This window comes from Anthonomus grandis, chromosome 4, assembly GCF_022605725.1.
Source record: "Anthonomus grandis grandis chromosome 4, icAntGran1.3, whole genome shotgun sequence".
Lineage (NCBI taxonomy): Eukaryota > Metazoa > Arthropoda > Insecta > Coleoptera > Curculionidae > Anthonomus > Anthonomus grandis.
The window spans coordinates 34,706,727-34,725,885 of record NC_065549.1 but is presented as its reverse complement, the minus strand read 5'-3'; the positions used below and the strand labels follow the sequence as shown (position 1 = coordinate 34,725,885).

The following is a 19,159-nucleotide window of genomic DNA, read 5'->3' as shown; positions in this document are numbered from 1 at the left end:
GGTGCGATAAATCTACATTTCCAGAATCAGGGAAAATAAGCTTTTTTCAATGATAAGCTAAACAAAATAAGTACAGGTCTTAAAATATTAAAGCTGTCTTGAAACGGAGGCAAACTATTAGAATCAGGACTTTTATTAGTATCTAACATACTGCAGCCCACAGTATATTTCAGGTTGCCAGTTGAACACCTAAAATTCTCATAAAAATAATATGATGATATTATTTATTTAAAGATCATAAAATGGTTTATTCATATTTCTTAAATTTCTACATATATTTTCAAACTTGTTCATTATATATCAAATAATTCAGTACTAAGCAGTTGTTAAGTCGATTAAAGTATACATAAGATATTGGTTCTAATGTTTCACCTGATTTTGAGACCTTATTTATCGTTAACACTCAAATTTTGACTAATATTTGATTTATGTCAAAAAACCGTAACTTTCTTAAGTATCGTATTTTTTTCCATCATTTCTTAATTATTTACACTATTTATAATAGCTCTTTCTTTATGTTTACTAATTTTATACCACCTTGTTTTGTTTGATCGATAAAATGGCTGAATATCCATCAAGATGTTGCGGCCCTTGCCCTTACATAGCACAATTTGGCTCTAATGTAAGTATTTATTTAATATAAAGAAGAAATATATTTTATATTAGTTTAAAATTACATACATGAATAGTTTAAATCACTTGAAGTAATAGCATATATTACGAAAACTGATATCCTCAGGCCTTCTTTTTATTTTCTATACAAAAATTAAATGATATAAGAAATGTAAGGATATCCCTGAATATATGGGATATAAAGTTTTTGGAACATTAAGAATAAGAAAAATAAAAATTGATGTACAGCATATTCCATTTGTAAGGAAAACGATATATTTTTGTCTTTTCCTTATTTTTCGAAAAAATTCAAGATAGCCAATCGATGTATGTTAGCTCCGAAAATTTAAAAATCATGATAAAAAAAGAATTGCATGAACAACAAAAGACTTATAGGGTATATATCTTAGAACATTGAAGGTCTCGAATAAGCCTAGCTGCAAACCATAGGCGAGGTTTTTTGAGTTCACCATACTCTTTAAAAGTTTCGTTTATTTGCTAACTAATAATAATGGTAATGGTAATACTTTAAAGGTAATCAACAAATTTTTCAGAATAAAATTCTTCTATGATTCTTAACAAAAAAGTTAATGAAAAAAAAGCAACTTGGCAACATAGAATGTATTCAAATGTTCTAAGGTATATATGCTGTGTTTTTTAAAATGAAACACCCTATTATAAAATTGTTGGATTCTATGGTCGATTCTAAGTGTTTTGTAATTAGGGTTCTAAATATCAATATTCAACTATTTTTGAAGTCACATTTGCGGCTTGTACTATTTAATTAATATTAAGGTGCTAAAGACAAATATGGCCCAGTGGCGAGTATACCTCCTTAATTCTAAACATAGAAATATTTATGAACAATTCAGCAACGGTAAATAGTTGTCCAAATATCAGATATACCGACGCTATTTTCCCTACCACCGATTTCTAGCCGCGTGCGAAAAATTAATACAATTTGTTGTTTTACCGGAAAAACAAAAACTATACAAAGCTAAGTAATGGTTTATTAGCTATCTAACCTTAAAATATGTTCTTGTAATTATGCCCTTTTTATTTGAAATGCACAATCTTTGGTTCGTGATACCTGATAATGTGGCCCAACCCAGGAAGGCCATCTTTGTTTCTTAAGAGAAATACACCAAAGGCACAACCCATTAATCTTGCTCGAGCTCAAAATCTGAATATGTTATAATTAAAATCTGACTATTTTTTTCATGTTTGATTTCAATTTTTCAATTTTTTTGAAAACAGACAGATGCTCATAACGTGTACAATATGGATGAAAAAGTTGCCGATAACTACCGCACAATTCACTACAAGTAATGTGTTTTCTCTGAAAATGGTGCAAAACGTGTTCTTATGGCTGCTCCCGAGCACGCTTAGAATGTTATTGTTATTGCCTGCTATGGGAAACTCCATTCCACCGATCATTTTGTTTAAAGAGAAAATCTTAAAAACTGAATTTACAGACATTTTCCATTGGGATCGCTGGTAAAAATGGCATCCAATGGGGTATGACAACAGAACTTTTTAACGATTTCTTAAGACATTTTGCCAAATAAGTCAACAGGGTCTACTCTTGGTTTTTGTTAGAGCTTCTAGTCGTTTGGATTATAGTATTGCGAAAACAGCTGACTTAATACTTTCTGTTTGGCATCAAATACGACACACGAGCTACAGCCTCTGGATAAAGTCGTTTTCCTCTCTTTAAAAGCAAATTGGGACGAGGAGCTACTGAGAATATAGGATCCTCATCCTTAATAACATTAAACAGAGCAAAATTTAATATAATTTCTTCTCGTTCTTGGCCAAAATGTATGACGTCGGAAAATATTATGCGTGTATTTCGGGCTACAAGTATATTTGCCCTAAACTTACCAGCTTTTGTTTCATCTTTGCTAACGGAAAAAGATATATGCCTGATGGATCATTGGCACAAAATTAAATCCGACCAGAGACACGAGAAATTAAACCATTTCACCATTAGAGTTCTATTGGAGTCTAAATTGGAAAATAAATGATAAGGAATAATTTCTTCAACTTGATTTTTCGGTGCATAATGACTATATTTAAAGCATGCTATGGTAACAACGACAACGTTTTATCTTTGTTTTTATTTACCATTCTTTAAATTTTATTTATTAGCTTTTGTGAAGACAGCATATTATTTTGCAGAGCAAATTCGTACAGATATTTTTAGTTATTGCTCGTTCGTTTCCTAGTGTTAAGCATAACAAAATGCCTCGAGTTCGAAGACGTTAAAATTATCACCGTGTTAGCGATTTTGACAGGGGTAGAATTATTGCCTATCGAGTTATGTGGTCTGTCCTATCGCGAAATTGGCCGCTGTGTTAATTATATTGCAATGACAGTAATAAGTGTGTCAGATATGGATAGAAGGAGATAAAGGAACACGAAGAAGGCGGACTGGCAACCGTAGGCGATATGTCTAAGATAGGCGCTTCAGACAACTAGCCCTACAACATCGTTTTGCTAATGGTTTGGAGAAGAAGGTAGACCTACGTACACTATCGAGCCTTTTTCCATACCGTCCACATCTAGCGCTTCCTCTGACTGCGGACCACTGTCGTCAATGTTTGGACTGGAGCAGAGAACGGCAATATTGGGAGATAGAAAGGCATAATTTCATCTTCAGGGACGAATCGCGATTCTGTCTAGGTATACATGTCCGTAAGAAGGTAAGAACGGCGTGACATTGGATTTGCTGTTGAGGGGCATGTACACATCAGGACTGTTGGAATAATGGTTTGGAGGGCTATTGCCTATGGTTGTCGATCACCCCCTCTCTTCGTTCAAGGCAATATGACTGCTGCGGGTTATATTGATGATGTCCTACAGACCACTTTACTGCCGTATCTAGAGAGCACGTCCTTTATCAACAAGACAACGTACGTGTCCAGATTGCTCGTCATACTACGGACTTTCTTCAAGAAGCAGTCGTTACTGTTTCGCCGTGGCCACCCCGTTCACCAAATTGAAATCCCATCCAACATGGTGGGATATGATGGGGAGGAGACTAACCCCTTGCAGCATCGATCACAGGCCTTGGCACAGCTAATCCAAAAAGTTTGAGTTGCGTGCCACAACCAGCCATCAAACATCTTATTTTATCCATGCCTTGACGCATCGTGTAGATGCAGGAGTGTATTTAGTTGCGAAGTCGTTAAGCACATTATTCATTTTTTTCTTATTACTTGTCTATAAAAAATCTGGCTAATGTTATCGTTTTCATTCTTAATGTAAAACTCACTTGAAAAAAAATAAAATTAAAAAAATTATTCTTTCTGGGTGTAACACTTCTTATGTCGGTTAGTATAAACCATTGGCTACTCTTAGATTTAAAACCCAAATAACTCCTTTAGAATCTTCGACCGTTGAACTAAATCAGACAAAAAGAAAGTCATAGCAGTCCGACGTAAAGCTATTAATAACTATAAAGCCTAATATGTCACAAAAGATCTCTTTCGGAAAGACGATAAATTAGATGGTGAATCTTCTACTTCAAACTTGACCGCTGTTCCTTCAATGTCTTTTCACCCAGTGCCAAATTTTTTGTGCCACGTATTTCAGTAATGTTTTGTGTGGCTTGTAAGACAAACGAGCAAATGGATATAAGATTGTGTATAACACGTTATATTCGGTATCACAAAGAGTGTTTTGGTATTGAACCCAATGATGATGACGATTTTGAGTGTTCTTCAATTTCGTCTGTCAATAATATGTCTCTAAATATACTTATTCTCATTTTTTGTGAAAAAAATTATGTGTTAATATAGTTTTTTATATAGATTATATGGCATATCTGCAAGTTACTGAAATTTTGACCTGTTAGTAGATTTTATATTAAATTTTCATGATGAATTATTTGTTATGTGAAAAACTACCAATGTATTCAGTAGTCCAGAAGTAATTTTCGTAGAAATATAATTAAAAACGCATCATATTTTTAAGAATAAGTTGAAAAAACAAGCTACTATAAATAGACGTGTGGATCTGTACCATCCATAGTGAATAATGTATTCTTAACTTACAGAATATATTGAAGAACCTCTCCTTCTTTTCATATCAAGAAATACGGGCTGATGCTTAATTATTTGATGATAAACATATATCAGTTAAATTATATACTTAAATATCATCCTAGATTAAAATCTAGTTGATGTAGATCTAGCCATCTATGCGGCCATTTATTAATTCAGTTCTTGTGTGCCAAGCCATCTATCAAGAAAAGTTTTTATTTGCCTGCATTTCCAAAACCTTTAAATTTAAACATAATGAATTGATTTGAAAACTATGGAATATAGCCAAAGAGCTTCTTCACTTATTATGTTTAAATTTTTTTCTTTTCTGCAAATAGGCTGCTTGGTAATTTAACCAAATTTTTACTTTTCGGATATTGATCTTCTTATGGTGAATCTCTTATCAAAGGTTTGCTATCATCACAGCAATCCGGACCTTGTTGACTGCAGCTCTGAACAGTTGAACATTGCTACACTCAAACCATTCAAGTTCTTTAGCAAGAACAATAGGTGTCTGCCAATAATCCACTTTATATATAAAAAAATTACATTTTTTTATGATGTTAATGATTTCGAACTCCTGCATCCGGTTTAGTACTTCGGCATTGGTAATTTTATCGGTCCACAAAATATCCCACTTTCTACGGTAACACGACATTTCAAAGGGTTGTAGTTTTTTGTCCATGTGGTTTTTCTTGAGGGTCCATTCTTCCACTACATATAAAAGCATGTAAAAACGTAACGCCGTAACATCCCTGTCCTCAATTCCATGTCAATATCTGAACTTGTAAATGACTTCATTTTTATAAATGTTGATGTGGTTATCTCTAGTCTCATTATTATTTCTCTTGTTTGGTCACCCAATTGTTCTATCCAAATTACTATATATTTATACGTCGGCACATTTTTTATCGTGGCGTTTGCCACCGCCAGGTTCACATGGTTCAGATCTTGTGGGAATTTTGTAACTATAATTAACTTAGTTTTCTTTTTTACAAATACAAATTTTTAGTTTGTATTCATTACATTGATCATTTAATTTTTATAAGAGGTTTTGGGTTTCTTTAATATTGATTGTTAACAAGACGCGTGCATAAGCATAACTCATATAAATAGTTACTTCTCCATTTATAAATATTCCCACTAACTCATCCTCTAGGGTTTCCCCAAAAATTGCTCCACTAAGAGGTTAAATAGCAGCAGTGATAGGATGCAACCTTGTCTAACACCACGACGAATCTCCATTCTTCTGTTGGATGATCTATAGCTTTATAGCTTCAATATAGATTAGTAATAATTTTGACGTCGTTGAAGTCAATGTCTTTGCTAAAGCGCAGCTGATGTAACTTGTGATATTTTACTTTGTCAAAGGCTTTCCCGCGATCGCAGTAACATACATACATCTCTTGGTTTATCAGATTCAGCATTGAAAAGAACAATAGTCCCAAAAACCGTCTCTCATATTCCAAGTCCTTCGCGGAATCCAAATTGTGTATTAGTAACGTATTCCTCGAGTCTTCTATAAATTCTTTTGTGAAAGATCTTGAGCAACCTCATGGTATAGGCCACAAGTGCCATGGTTCAGTAATCTAAGCATTCTCTTGGATTCGGTTTGTTGAGTATGAGCACAAAAATGAATGATAAACGTTGTTTAGGAATTTCTCCTTATCATAAATACGGTTGACGAGGTACAGAAGAATATCAACTACATCATCCTCAAAAAGTTTGATAAGCTCTATGGGTAGCTGATCAGAGCCATCAGCTTTATCGGCTTTCGTAATATCCAAGGCATGTAGTATTTCTGATTTAAATATTTTTAAATGTACATTGCTTGCTTCTAAGACCGGTTTTGGAAATCTTTTATCATTGAACAGTTCCGATAGGTATGCTTTCCATATTTTAAGCTTTTTCTCCATGTCAGTTATGAAATGCCGATTTGTATACTTGATTTTGTTACTAGTTGCCTTGACATTTATGCCTGTTACATTCAGCCATTTACCTTATCTTCTTCTGCATATGAAAGCTGTTAAATTTTTTTTCTAGCACCTCTATTTCCTCACATTGAATTCTTAGCTATTCTTGTTCTATTGTCCTAATTTTTCTCTGTACCATATTAAACACTGTATTCTGTAAGTTTCCTGTATTCATCTTTGGTGCTTTTGTTCGTTCTCCTTTCTTTTATAAGATCTAAAATTTCTGATGTCATTCAGGGCTCATTCAGGTTCTGTTGCTTTTTACATGTTTCTAACCCTCTTTGAATTTGCTTTGATTATTTAAATAAAGGCAAGTTTGGATGTTTTAGGTTTTCTTCTGTTATATTAGCACGACAATTTGAATTTAAATCGCCAAAAAGTAGAACAATTTATATTAATTACTTACTCGTAACTACTGAAAAAAAGTGTTAAATGTAATATATTTCTTTAGGTACCGTTATAATTAAATAACTATATTGAACACCAACTAGTTTTCTAACTTATTATAATACTTCGATTGAACATTACTACAACCCTAGTATTAGACCTCCTCGTTGAAACTCCTTGGTTTTGTCATTCGAAATAGCCGACTCTTTAACAACTCAAACTCAATAAAACTATTGTACTTTTCCTTTGTTAGATCAAGACTGGAATACGGTTCCTTGGTGTGGTGTCCTTTCTATGAATGCCATGTTGGCTACATCGGGAGTGTTCAGAGAAGGGTTTTAAAGTTTCTTATGTTTCGTGACGATGGAATATATCCTGTTAGGGGACATGATCATGATCTGATGTTAGGTAGATTTAATCTGTAATCTCTGGCCATGAGGAGAACAATTAATTTTGTAACATTCTTATGGAAGTTGGTCAATAATCAAATAAATTCTCCTCCTCTCTTGAACGATATTCTATTTCATGTACCACGATTTGCTTCTATAGCAAATATCACTTTTGCTTTAGATCGCGCCAGAACTAACATTAGGTTTCAGGATCCCATATATCAAATGTGCAGAATTTTTAATTCAGTATCATCAACCTGTGACATATTTGTATGCTCCATAAAGGATCTAGTTTTGTCTCTGACAAACCAACAGTTACCATAATTCCTTTTCTCTTCCTTTTTCCCTTGTCCCATGAATCCCTTTCTTTGTTCATTCTAATGTTAAGTTACATCTCCTTTAATTTTGATATATACATGATGTTACTATAGTAATTTAAGTTTTCCTTATTTTTCTTTCTTTTTGTTATTTAATTTATAGTAATTTAATACTTGTTTACACTTTCAAAACATTAATTGTAGATTTTCCTGTAACTGGGCTTTGCCTGTTGGAAATAAACTGCTAAATAAATTAGTATCCCTTCCTCCTTACCTTTAGCCGTCCAAACCCTCCGACTACCTTACCCAGAACACTGTGCCTGAACCAAATGTAGACTTTAAAGAGACCCTACCCTCACCTAATGCCCAACTGGGGGTATCCAAGGCCTATCAAACCCCCGATCTCACCAAATCTGCTTTAAAACAAGAAGGTCGAGTCGATTATGATTTTCAAGCTCAAAATCGTAAATATGATACTCGTGAATCCATCGTCCGGCATAATTTGGGTGGAATGCCTCCGTGTGCTGAAGCAAATATGCGTCAGTGTTGTTTAAATAAAGATGAGAATAATACTAGAGAAAAAGGAGAGAATAAGGTGCAAATCGATTGTGAGGTTTTTAATCGAGAAGGTATTTTATACCAATAGGCTTTACTTTTTTTAAGAAAATATGTTTGGTTTCAGGTACCATCAAGCCTCTTAAAGGAATTTTAAAAGGCTCCAAAGAAAATCCTTGCTTTTGCCCTAACGCAACAGCCCTCCCTGTTAATGATCATTCCTATCCATCTACTCCTGTAAACCTTGAACACAATAAAGACACTAAACCCTCTTCCTCTTTGCTACCACAATATTCATCGTCTCCGGCAGAAACCACCAATAGGGCATCCTATCAGCCTTTAAGCGAACAGTCGGGGATTAAGATGCATGCTACAGCGGGTAGACAGAATATGCTTCATCCAGAAAATCCGGAAATAGGAGCAAAAGTACCGGTGCCAAATGAGTTAAGGCCGGTGCCGCCGGCAGAGAGGCCAGTATGTTACCTACCTCAGCCCGAAGATGCCATTGTGGTTCAAAATGTAGGTATTTTTCGAAAATAGTTTTTTAGAACAATTTTTAATTTTGTCACATAAATTAGAGCAACGAGATGGGCCCTGTTGGTCCTTGGGCTACTGGTAAAGCGGATTGGGGCCCTTTAGGGGGTCTTACAGGTACTAGACCAGTGGTGGACAAGTATTCTATCACTAGATACAGTGAAGGCGAGTGGAGATCACATAACAAAACAGTTCTGGATGACACGAATACTGAGCAGCATCGAGCAAATTTGTAAGTTTTTCTTGATTTAATATACTTTTTCAACTAGTAATCCAGCAAATAATGGCATGTATCTTAAGGAGGTAATGATTTTTTGTAGTTAGTAGTTTAGTAGTTTAAAGGTCATGATTATTGAGTATTAAGATTCTGAAGAGCTTATTTCTTGTCTTATAATTTGAAGGTTTCCGATTCTATAAGAAAAATAAGATTATTTAAAAAATAATAGCAAAACCAGTTGGTGATGCATATATATTTGACCTTAGAGTTACTAGATATAATTTTTTTACAGGGTGTAAAATTGTCGGTGCATATGCTGAGACTAGTGAATTTTAATATTTGCTAAATAAATATATCTCCTACAATAATTTTATTATCTTTTCCCGAAGATAGTAACTAACATCGTTAGCGAAACCCGTATCGAAAGCATTTGTGATTTAAGTGTCACGCCAAACGTTCCACCATAGGACAATGGCCACAAATAAAAAATTCTCATGGTGATTTTTGGTTTGTCTCGGAGATCCATATGTGAAGGGATAGAGATTTTTAACTTTTGGTGAAATACATTTTTCTATAATTTGTAGGGCTTTTTTCCCCATACCTTCCTGATAAATGTAAAAATATGCCTTAAATACAGACCCGGCAATAGAAAACACAGCAATCAAAGTATTCTTAGGAAGCAAAGAGGTTCTCATCATCTCAGTATATATAAGCCACCATCTCAATACTTAAGAACAGAAATATTATACACTTTTTTTAGAGAAGACACCCTCACCATGGCGGCGGGGGATTGGAATGCAAAAAATAGAAGCTGGGGATGCGTAGCAGACAGCAGCCGGGCGCACACTGGAAAGATACATAAGTGAAAATACCATACAGGTAGTAGCACCAAAAGACGCTACACACTATCACCATACCACTCCTGATATTCTAGATATAGCTGTCACAAAAAACTTAAGCCATAACATTGTGGTTGAAAATGTGGACTCCCTTAGATCCTCTGATCATACCCCAATCCTAATCACTATAGCTCAAACCTTTATGCAAGATCCCTATCCTGAAAAACTTATCACCAACTGGGAAATGTTTAAAAATATACTTGCAGAAAATCATCTAATACCAACTCCAAGCTCTATTGAGGAAATAGATTTCTCAATAAAACAATTAACAGATGCAATTAAAGAATCGTTTAATTTAGCAATCACTAAAATCCCAATCCCAAACACCCACTTCATAGCCTTCCCAATGAGAATTAAAAGGTTAATAAGAACAAGAAACAGAAACAGACTAAATAAACAGGCTAGACTGCAAAAAGACCCAGAGGCAAAAAGAATTGCGAATAATCTTACGAAAAGAATAAAAAACGAAGCCTTCGACTTCAGAAATGAAAGATGGGGCAATTTTTTAGAAGAACTTAACGATGGCGATGAAGGCAAATCAAAATTCTGGAAGGTTTCAAAAATACTGAGAGGGAGAACAAAAACAGAGTTCCAAGAGACGGTTTTCTGGTATACTCGGACTGGGATAAGGCAGAAACTTTTTACAGATCATTAACAGAACAAATTGACCTAAACGATATACCAGATAATCCCGAATTACGTGAAGAAATAGAGCTATCAAACGTACAAATCGAAAACATACCACTAAACGCATTACCAAACTACAAAAGTATAAGCTTACAAGAAATAAGAGACGTAATTAAAGACCAAATGAATAAGAAAGCACCAGACCATGATGAAATAAACCTTGGACATAAAAACCATTTATAACAAATGTATGAGTGCTATTTTCCGGTCGAATGGAAAAAAGCAATTGTGGTAGTAATAACTAAACAGGGTAAAAACATAAAAAAAACGGAAAGTACATACCCATTAGTTTGCTGCCATCACTGGGAAAAATCTTTGAAAAGACGGTACTAAGCAGATTATGGGAGGAGCTAGATGAACTCAAAATAATCCCGGAAGAGCAGTGCGGATTTACAAAAGGATTATCAACTGAGTTGCAGCTTACACGGATACAACAGAGTCTGGTGGATTTATAAAAAATTTCCTGAAAGACAGGGAACTTACTGTTAGAATAAATGGAACTATCACCTCCTTTAACAGGATGAGAGCGGGAATTCCCCAAGGCTCCCCGCCCGCACCAATTTTATTCAACATATACCAAGCGGACATTCCAAAAAGCACACACTATTCGCAAGTCGCATTATTCGCGAACGACACTTGCGTCTTTGCGAGTTGTAAAAATTTAGTCCAGGTATCAGCGTACATGCAGAGTCATCTAGATAAAATTATAGAGTGCACAAACAACTGGAAAATCAAAATAAATAGCAAGAAAACAGAGGCCATTCTAATAACAAAAAAGCATGACCAGTTGGGTCATTTTTTTTTCAAGTTGGCAATTTCGGGCACGCTGGTCCCCTGGAAAGATGTGATAAAGTACCTAGGAGTATAGTTCGACAAAAAGAATAACTTCGATACGCACATTATAAAGCAAATTAACTCATGCAATGGAACCATTCATGCGCTCTACTCCTTTCTCTGCAGGAGCGCAGTAAGCTCTCTTTGACTAATAAATTTATGGTCTATAAACAGGTTCTACGTCCTAAACTGCTTTACGTCTCAAACATTTTCTGGAATACCACGAAGACGAACATCAGAAAGCTTCAGATGTTTCAGAATAATAAGTGTTTGAGGATGTTCACAAATGCACCCTTCTTCGTAAGGAATGTTGATCTGCACTCTGACTGCAAACTTGATACAATTCAAGAATACATAATTAAAAAACATTCAAAGTTCAAAAAAAAAGTCAGAAGTGTAGACAACTCCCTAATAGGAGAATTTCTCCTGAGACCAAGAGAAAACCATGGAAACGCGTAATGTGATATTAGCCGCCGAACTCAAATATGACTAAAACAGTTCTTTTATTATCTAAAGTATCCTAAGTTGAAACCAAAGGACTGAGATCGTTTAGTCCTCTGCCCGACTGACTCAGGCTTTGGTTTTCTCTGCGAAGAGTGGGGCTCGAGCTCTGGCTCCGCCCAAAGATAACTGACAACCTTTCCCCGAAGCCTAATTACTCTTTCCTATCCTGAAAGAAGTTAAAAATCCTTTAATCCAACCTCAGCACCCAAATGCTACAGAAAAAGGAGTATAGGAAATCAAAGTACCATAGCACGCAGTTGCAACTGAGAAGACCGGAAAGAGCAATAATAGCTAGTCTTTTTTCCCATACCTTCCTGATAAATGTAAAAATATGCCTTACCTGTTTTAACATCATGTATGTCAAAAACCAATACTGTAAGTTGGTGGAGGTAAAAAGTTTCTTTAACTTGAATTTGGGGTAAAATTATGTTTAATGCTTCTTGCTAACTAAATAGGATCAGAGGTCAAATAAAACTCAGGTGTTAGATTTTAATACTAATTATTTGATCTTAGATCCACCTCACTTAGAAAAAAGCATAGAAAGATCTTCCAATGCATTCATTTTTGAATGGAACTTAGCACGTCTGACACGGATAGTCATTATTTATGCCCCCGATATTAAAAAATAAAGCTTGAATGGTTATTTCAATTATATGAAAAATATATACTTATGCGGTAAGTACTCATATCTAAGAGAAAGGTTTCTTGGCTAACTCAAGAACTGAAAAATGTAATAAAACTCAGAGATTAAATATAAAAAAACGAACCTCCCGAAAATTGGGAAAATTACAGGAATGGAATATCAGTGAAAACAAACAAGAAATGCAAAATACTTATATTTAAATAATAACAGGCATCGCTTAAATAATAATCATAACATGAAAAGCTTATCGGTAACTAAGCCTACTTTCACGTCATATTAAAGATTTTTTATGAGCATCTATCCAATCAATTTTTTTGATTTTTTGTTTTTCTTTTCTATATTTTTATATCTAGAGATATTCAGCATAGTATAAGTTCAGCATAGCTTAACTCTTTGAAGTACTTAGGGACAAAATTTAACCCACCTATTCCACAACTCTACATGTATGTTGGAGTAAAATTTAACCCACCTACAATTGTTTTTTTTTCCAGTAATGTACGTCGGTTTATTTATTAAACCATCTGACTATATGATCATATAAGCCTTAGAGACTAAGCGTATAGTCGCAGATTTCGCTAGATTGTGCCTAGTGATTCAAGTGGTTATTCGTTTGTTTATGTTTTGTTGTTGCACGTTTCGTTCTAAAAAGGGTAAGATATTTTTGTTTTTTTTTAAGTTTTATTGTTTTTTTTATTAAAAATATTTGATATACTTTTTATATAACTGTTTTATACTAAATAACTTAAAATTATTGAGTTACTTACTTCTATATTCTGTATTTTTAAGTATGGGTTAAATTTTGTCTCACCATACCAGTAAGGTTTTTTTTTAGGTAGGAGCAAAATATGGCAAGTGACCGATTTCCAGAACCATTACCTTTTAAGCTTATTGATTTGACCGAAAAGGATCTTTATACTGAAATTGAGAATATTGAAAATTCGGACAGTGAATTTGTAGGCATTCCATCAGATATCGACTCGGATAATGATAGTTGTAATGGAAATGATGTAGACGAGCCAGAACTCACAAATAATTTATCAGAACCGGATAATATGGTAATATCATCATCTGATGAAGAACCGGAGGAATGGGGCCCCGAAAACCTTATTCCACTGAGCGAATTAAAAAAATTTTTCAAAATACAATGGAGTAAGAATAATAAAACGGTTCCACCTGTCCAATTTATGGAATATTCAGGACTAGCCCAAGTCATAAAGGAATTAGATAGGGTGACACAATATAAAATTTTTAAAATTCTGATTTCAGACAAAATTGTCGAACATATGGTGTTTCAAACAAACCTCTACGCAGAGCAAACTTTTCACAATTCCGGCAAAAGTTATAAGCCCACCGATAGTGTAGAAATGCGTACATTTATTGGTATAAACTTACTAATGAGTATCAAAAAGCTGCCGTCATATCGGGATTACTGGAGCACAGATCCAATTTTACACGATCCCTATATTAGTAGACTAATAACTCTCCATCGCTTTGGTTGGCTCCTAAGTAATGTACATCTTAATGACAACAACTTCATACCCAACCGAAATTCCGATAATTTTGATAAATTATATATGTTGAAATACAATTTTCAAGCCTGTATGCATCCTCACGAATTTTTATCAGTGGACGAGTCTATGATAAAGTTTAAAGGCCGATCTACGATCAAACAATGCCTGCAAAGCCAGTAAAGAGAGGCTATAAAGTGTGGATGATAGCTGACAGTACCGGATATTGCTGGGATTTTGAAATATATTGTGGCAAAACCGGTCCTGTTGCAGAAAAATGTTTGGGTACCAAAGTAGTGCTTCAGATGACACAAAATTTAAAACACAGGTATCATAAAATTTTCTTTGATAACTTTTTTACAAATGTAGCCCTAATGAATCAACTATATCAAGAAAAGTTATATGCCTGTGGTACTGTTAGACATACCAGAAAAAATATGCCCCAATTTCTGGAAGATAAAGCAATGCACAGAGGTGACTGTGACTGGTACGTGAGTTGTACAGGACTTTCAGCATTTAAATGGCGCGATAAAAGAACAGTTCACCTTCTTTCAAATTATCACAACCCAGATGACAAAACTGAGGTCAAAAGAAAAGCGAAAGACGGCAGTGTAGGAAACATACCTTGCCCAATAGCGCTGACTGATTACAATAAAGATATGAACTCAGTAGATAAATTTGACCAAATGAGGGCAGTTTACGGCCTCGACCGAAAAAGCAAAAAATGGTGGCATATAATCATGTTTTTCTTTATTGATGCTGCTGTTGTTAATGCTTACGTGCTTTACAAGTTATCTGAAGGGCCTAAAATGAACATGAAAGAATTTCGTTTGAATATTATAGAACATCTAGTTGCTGACAAATTGGTAACATCATTACAGGGTACCGAAAAATCATTACCAACTCCCATCAAAAAAATGAAACCTTCCCAACCAGAAACGATTAGACTTACTCAAAGTACACATCAGCAAGTATGAACCAGTAGACGAAGATGTGCAGTATGTAGTTCCAAGGAATTTGAAATACGCACAAACTGGACCTGCAGCGTGTGTCAAGTTCCCCTATGTTTGGGAAAGAACAAGTCTTGTTTTCAGTCCTACCATAGAAAATAACTTTAGGCAGTGGTATGGTGGGTTAAAATATGTACTATGGGTTTTTTAAAGAAAAAAGTAAAAAAATTGATATTTCTCCATGTTATGTTTTATTTTAGAGCACCTTGAATTAGTTTTTATGTTTTTTTTTTGTTATAAACAAGAATAAATTTTTTTTTGTACCACTTGGGTAAATTTTTACCATTTTTTCTGTACCTCAAAGAGTTAAATAAAATGTGATTTCAATATGTCCCTTGTAGAACACATGGAGATGCTTTAATTGATAATTCCCACATTTTTTCAGCGAATTTTATGATAAAATTAGATATATCCGAAACTCATCTAAAAATGCATTTTTATCGATATTTAAAATTATGTTTATTTTTTGTCATAAAGATAACTGTACGATTATATCTATTAATCTAAAAAAAAACAAACATATTCATATTTATAGAATTGACTGGAATGGACGTCAGTGCCTGGAACAAACTCAGTCTGATGTAGATAAGAATCAGGAGGATAATACTAGAAGACTAAATCAAAGGGAGATGGAAATAATGCGTTGGAAATGCGAATTAGAACGAGCCATTGCTGCTGCAGCTGAGGAAATTGCTTTGATGGAAGAACAAAGAAGAAGACTAAAGCAGGCTGCGTCTGTTTTACAAATGCCCGAGTCAATAGGTATATACAGGGTGGTCCAGTTCAAACGACATTTATTTTTAATACGTGATAGAGAATTGAAAAAGAAATAGACTCTCATTATAAAAATTTTCTCAGAAGTGTTTAATAACAAAGGTACAGGGTGTTAAACTTGAGAATATTTATTTGTTTATTTATCATAACTTTTAAACTACCAGCTCAATTTTAACGATGATAGATAATTTTTTTTTGAAGTTCGCATGCAGTTTATTGTAGTGAATTATCAATTACTGATGAAATCAATTTTTAAAAAAATTGGCAATGGCGTGACATACGGAGGGACTTGGTCCTTTTTTGTCTCAAATCTGCGAAGTGATAAAATATTTTTTTTAATAAGAAGTCAACTGTTAATTTCTCCATTTAATTTGAAAAAAAATTACTTTTGCAAAATTATGATTTAACGCATTGTTTTTAAAATATCTTATACTTTAATTGTTCAGAAATACCTGCTAAAATGTTGCAAAAATTTATAAAAAAAAGGAAATTGAGTTTGGATTTGTAAAAAAGTTGAATATAAAAGATGATCAAAAGTTACTATTAGTCATTATTTTATTTGACAAGTTTAATTTAGGATTCAAGCTTAATTTTCTTTTTTTTTTTTAGGTTTTTGCAGCATTTGAACTGGCGTTTCTGTACAATTAAACTAAGATATTTTAAAAACAGTACCTTAAATCATAATTTTGCAAGAGTAGCTTTTTTTTCAAATTAAATATAAAATCTAACAGTTGCCTTCTTATAAAAAAATATTTTATCAACTCGCAGATTTGAGACAAAAAAGGACCAAGTCTCTCCGTATGTTACGCCACTGGCAATTTTTTTAAAAATTAGCTTCATCAGTAATTGATAATTTACTACAATAACCTGCGAAATTTAATTTAAATTGAGCTGGTAGTTCAAAAGTTATGATCAATAAACAATTCAATATTTTTAACTTTAACACCCTGTATCTTTGTTATTGTTATTAAACATTTCTGAGAAAAATTTTATGATGAAAGTCTATTTCTTTTTAAATTCTCTGCCACTTATTAAAATGAATGATGTTTAAACTGGACCACCCTGTACATATAAAAAGAACTCGTATGATTATACGAACAAATTAATTTTATACCAAATCGAATAATTGTAGAAGTGACTTTGAATGTATAAAGTATGATGTCACTATTTGTTCAGTTTTCACCGCTAGTATATAATTTTTTTAAAATTTATTTTAGCGGGTGAATGTCTAGATCGTAGAACGGGTCGTTTAGATAGCGAACTAGTCAGAGATGAAGTGGAAGAAGAACTAATTAAGGAAGTCGCCCTATGCTCTGAAATTAGGGACATTTTTTCGCGAACTTTAAAAGATGTCGAGCTGCAACTATTAGAAGATCGCACTGCCAAACAAAGGTCCTAAAAAAAATTCTGTCTTGTTAATTGTATCTGATTAAACATTTCTTTTAGGTTGGAATATGATTGGAGCGATAAGAGCGATGCCCATCAAATCGACGCACTAAATTCGTCACTTAACACTCGCTCTACGGTATTATTGTTTAAGCCCGGAGCCGTAATTTTCCCTGAAAAGTAAGCCTAATTCCATCCTAAATGATTTTCATATTTAATATTTTATATCTCTAGTCAATCTACTCCAGAGTACTGGGAACATTTTACCAAAGAAACTTTGCTAGGTGGTGAAGCGACTCGTCAAAGATCTGTTACTCTCAGGGGCACCTTGGATGCAATTCTGATGAACGCCTCACGAGACTTAAGGTCTCAAGCCGATCGAGTGGAGCTGGCTTTAGCTAAGAAGGTCGCTTGTACTGAAGAAGTGGTGCGCAGAATGGAAATTGAGTTAAAACAAGTAATTTTTTTTTATAGAATAAGGATATTCTTTGGGAATTATCGGATATAATTGTATACTTATGTTTTTTACCAGTGAGGTATGTAGGCTATGCGTTTATCAGTATAAATAGAGCACATACCTCGTGATACTTGCTTAATACTATTTTCTATTTTCCAGACGTTGATATTTCATTGTGTTTGCATCATTTCGACAGTTTAAAACTTGAATTTGCTAGAGCAAAAACACGCACTTTTATGAGTCTCAATAGTGGAAAATGATCTTGTGTTACTACTTATAGTCGCCAGTGCCTTATTTCGAAGATTATCCTAAGAGGAATATTGGGCTTGTGAACCTTTAAAAAAATGTGTAAACATATCTTGATAGCTTCTTTAAGCTTCGTTTCAACATAGAAGAGAAGGGATTTTTCCAAAATTTTCGGTAGATCTTTCTTCGTAGCAGTCAGCCAAACGTATGTTTTGGATTTTGCTCATATACGTTGTCATGTCCTTCACTACTTTTGCGTTGCTATCGTCAGCTTTTAATATAATCAAATCCTTGTTACATTTAGAAGAATTTAGCGTTTTGTTTTTAAGCAGTTTAGGTCTCGGGTTTTTAAAAATTGTGGTTCCTTTCTTAGCAGCTCTTGCCGTCTCTAAACGAATTTCAAAATATTACAAAATGTATCAAAATTTTAAAGACCCTCGAGCTAGAAAATAGTATAATAATAGGACTTTTCAATAGATTTTAAGGCAGCTGGCTGATGTAGAAGACTTAGTGAATGCTTTAAAAGCTGCAATTAGGAGAATGGATATTCCAATGAAAAAAGCGCAAACCCGGCTGGATAACAGACTAATGAGACCCAGAGTAGAAAATTGCAGAGATGCTCCTCATTTTGGGTAAGACTGCTTCTTTTCTGATAATGTATTATTAATAATAATTGTAATGTTTATAGTCTGATAGATGAAGTCAAGTCTATATCGGAAAATGTGGCCGCCCTTCAAGCTCAACTTGGCCAGGCAAAGAAATCGCAAGAAAACATGATAAACATAAGAAATACATTGGAACGAGAGATAATGCTGAAAATGAAAACTTTGGAGATCGATAGGGATCGAGTAAGAAGGATCAGGTCGCATTATCCATCATCAAATGCACTTTCTGGACATTAGAAATTTAAATAATATTTTTGAATAAATTATTTGTGAGGGTGTAAGCCTCTGGTTTTTATTATGAGTAGTTTTTGTAAAGATTTTGTTGCTTGGGCATCTTCAAAACGCATAATTATTTTTAAGCCTCGCAAAACTTGCTAATTAAAAGCCTTTCTCAAAATAGCACAAATTACAGTGATTGTATGAAGCTATCACCATACAATTACGAAAGAACGTCCTTGTTCTTTTCCTTTCCTCGACACCAACGATTTATTTTATTGAAATTTCAACCGATAAAGA

At 34.0% G+C, this 19,159-nt stretch overlaps 1 protein-coding gene across 1 annotated transcript; it reads left to right on the top strand.

Moving 5' to 3' along the window:
• Window positions 1-420: 420 nt before the first annotated feature.
• On the top strand, window positions 421-18,924 carry LOC126735536 (tektin-4). Its single transcript, XM_050439573.1, has 10 exons — window positions 421-622; window positions 8,005-8,353; window positions 8,407-8,798; window positions 8,858-9,045; window positions 15,651-15,877; window positions 17,107-17,281; window positions 17,336-17,455; window positions 17,510-17,732; window positions 18,456-18,610; window positions 18,667-18,924. The coding sequence occupies exons 1-10, from the start codon at window positions 560-562 to the stop codon at window positions 18,878-18,880; spliced, it is 2,106 nt and encodes a 701-aa protein (XP_050295530.1). The 5' UTR covers window positions 421-559; the 3' UTR covers window positions 18,881-18,924.
• The last annotated feature ends 235 nt before the right edge of the window (window positions 18,925-19,159 follow it).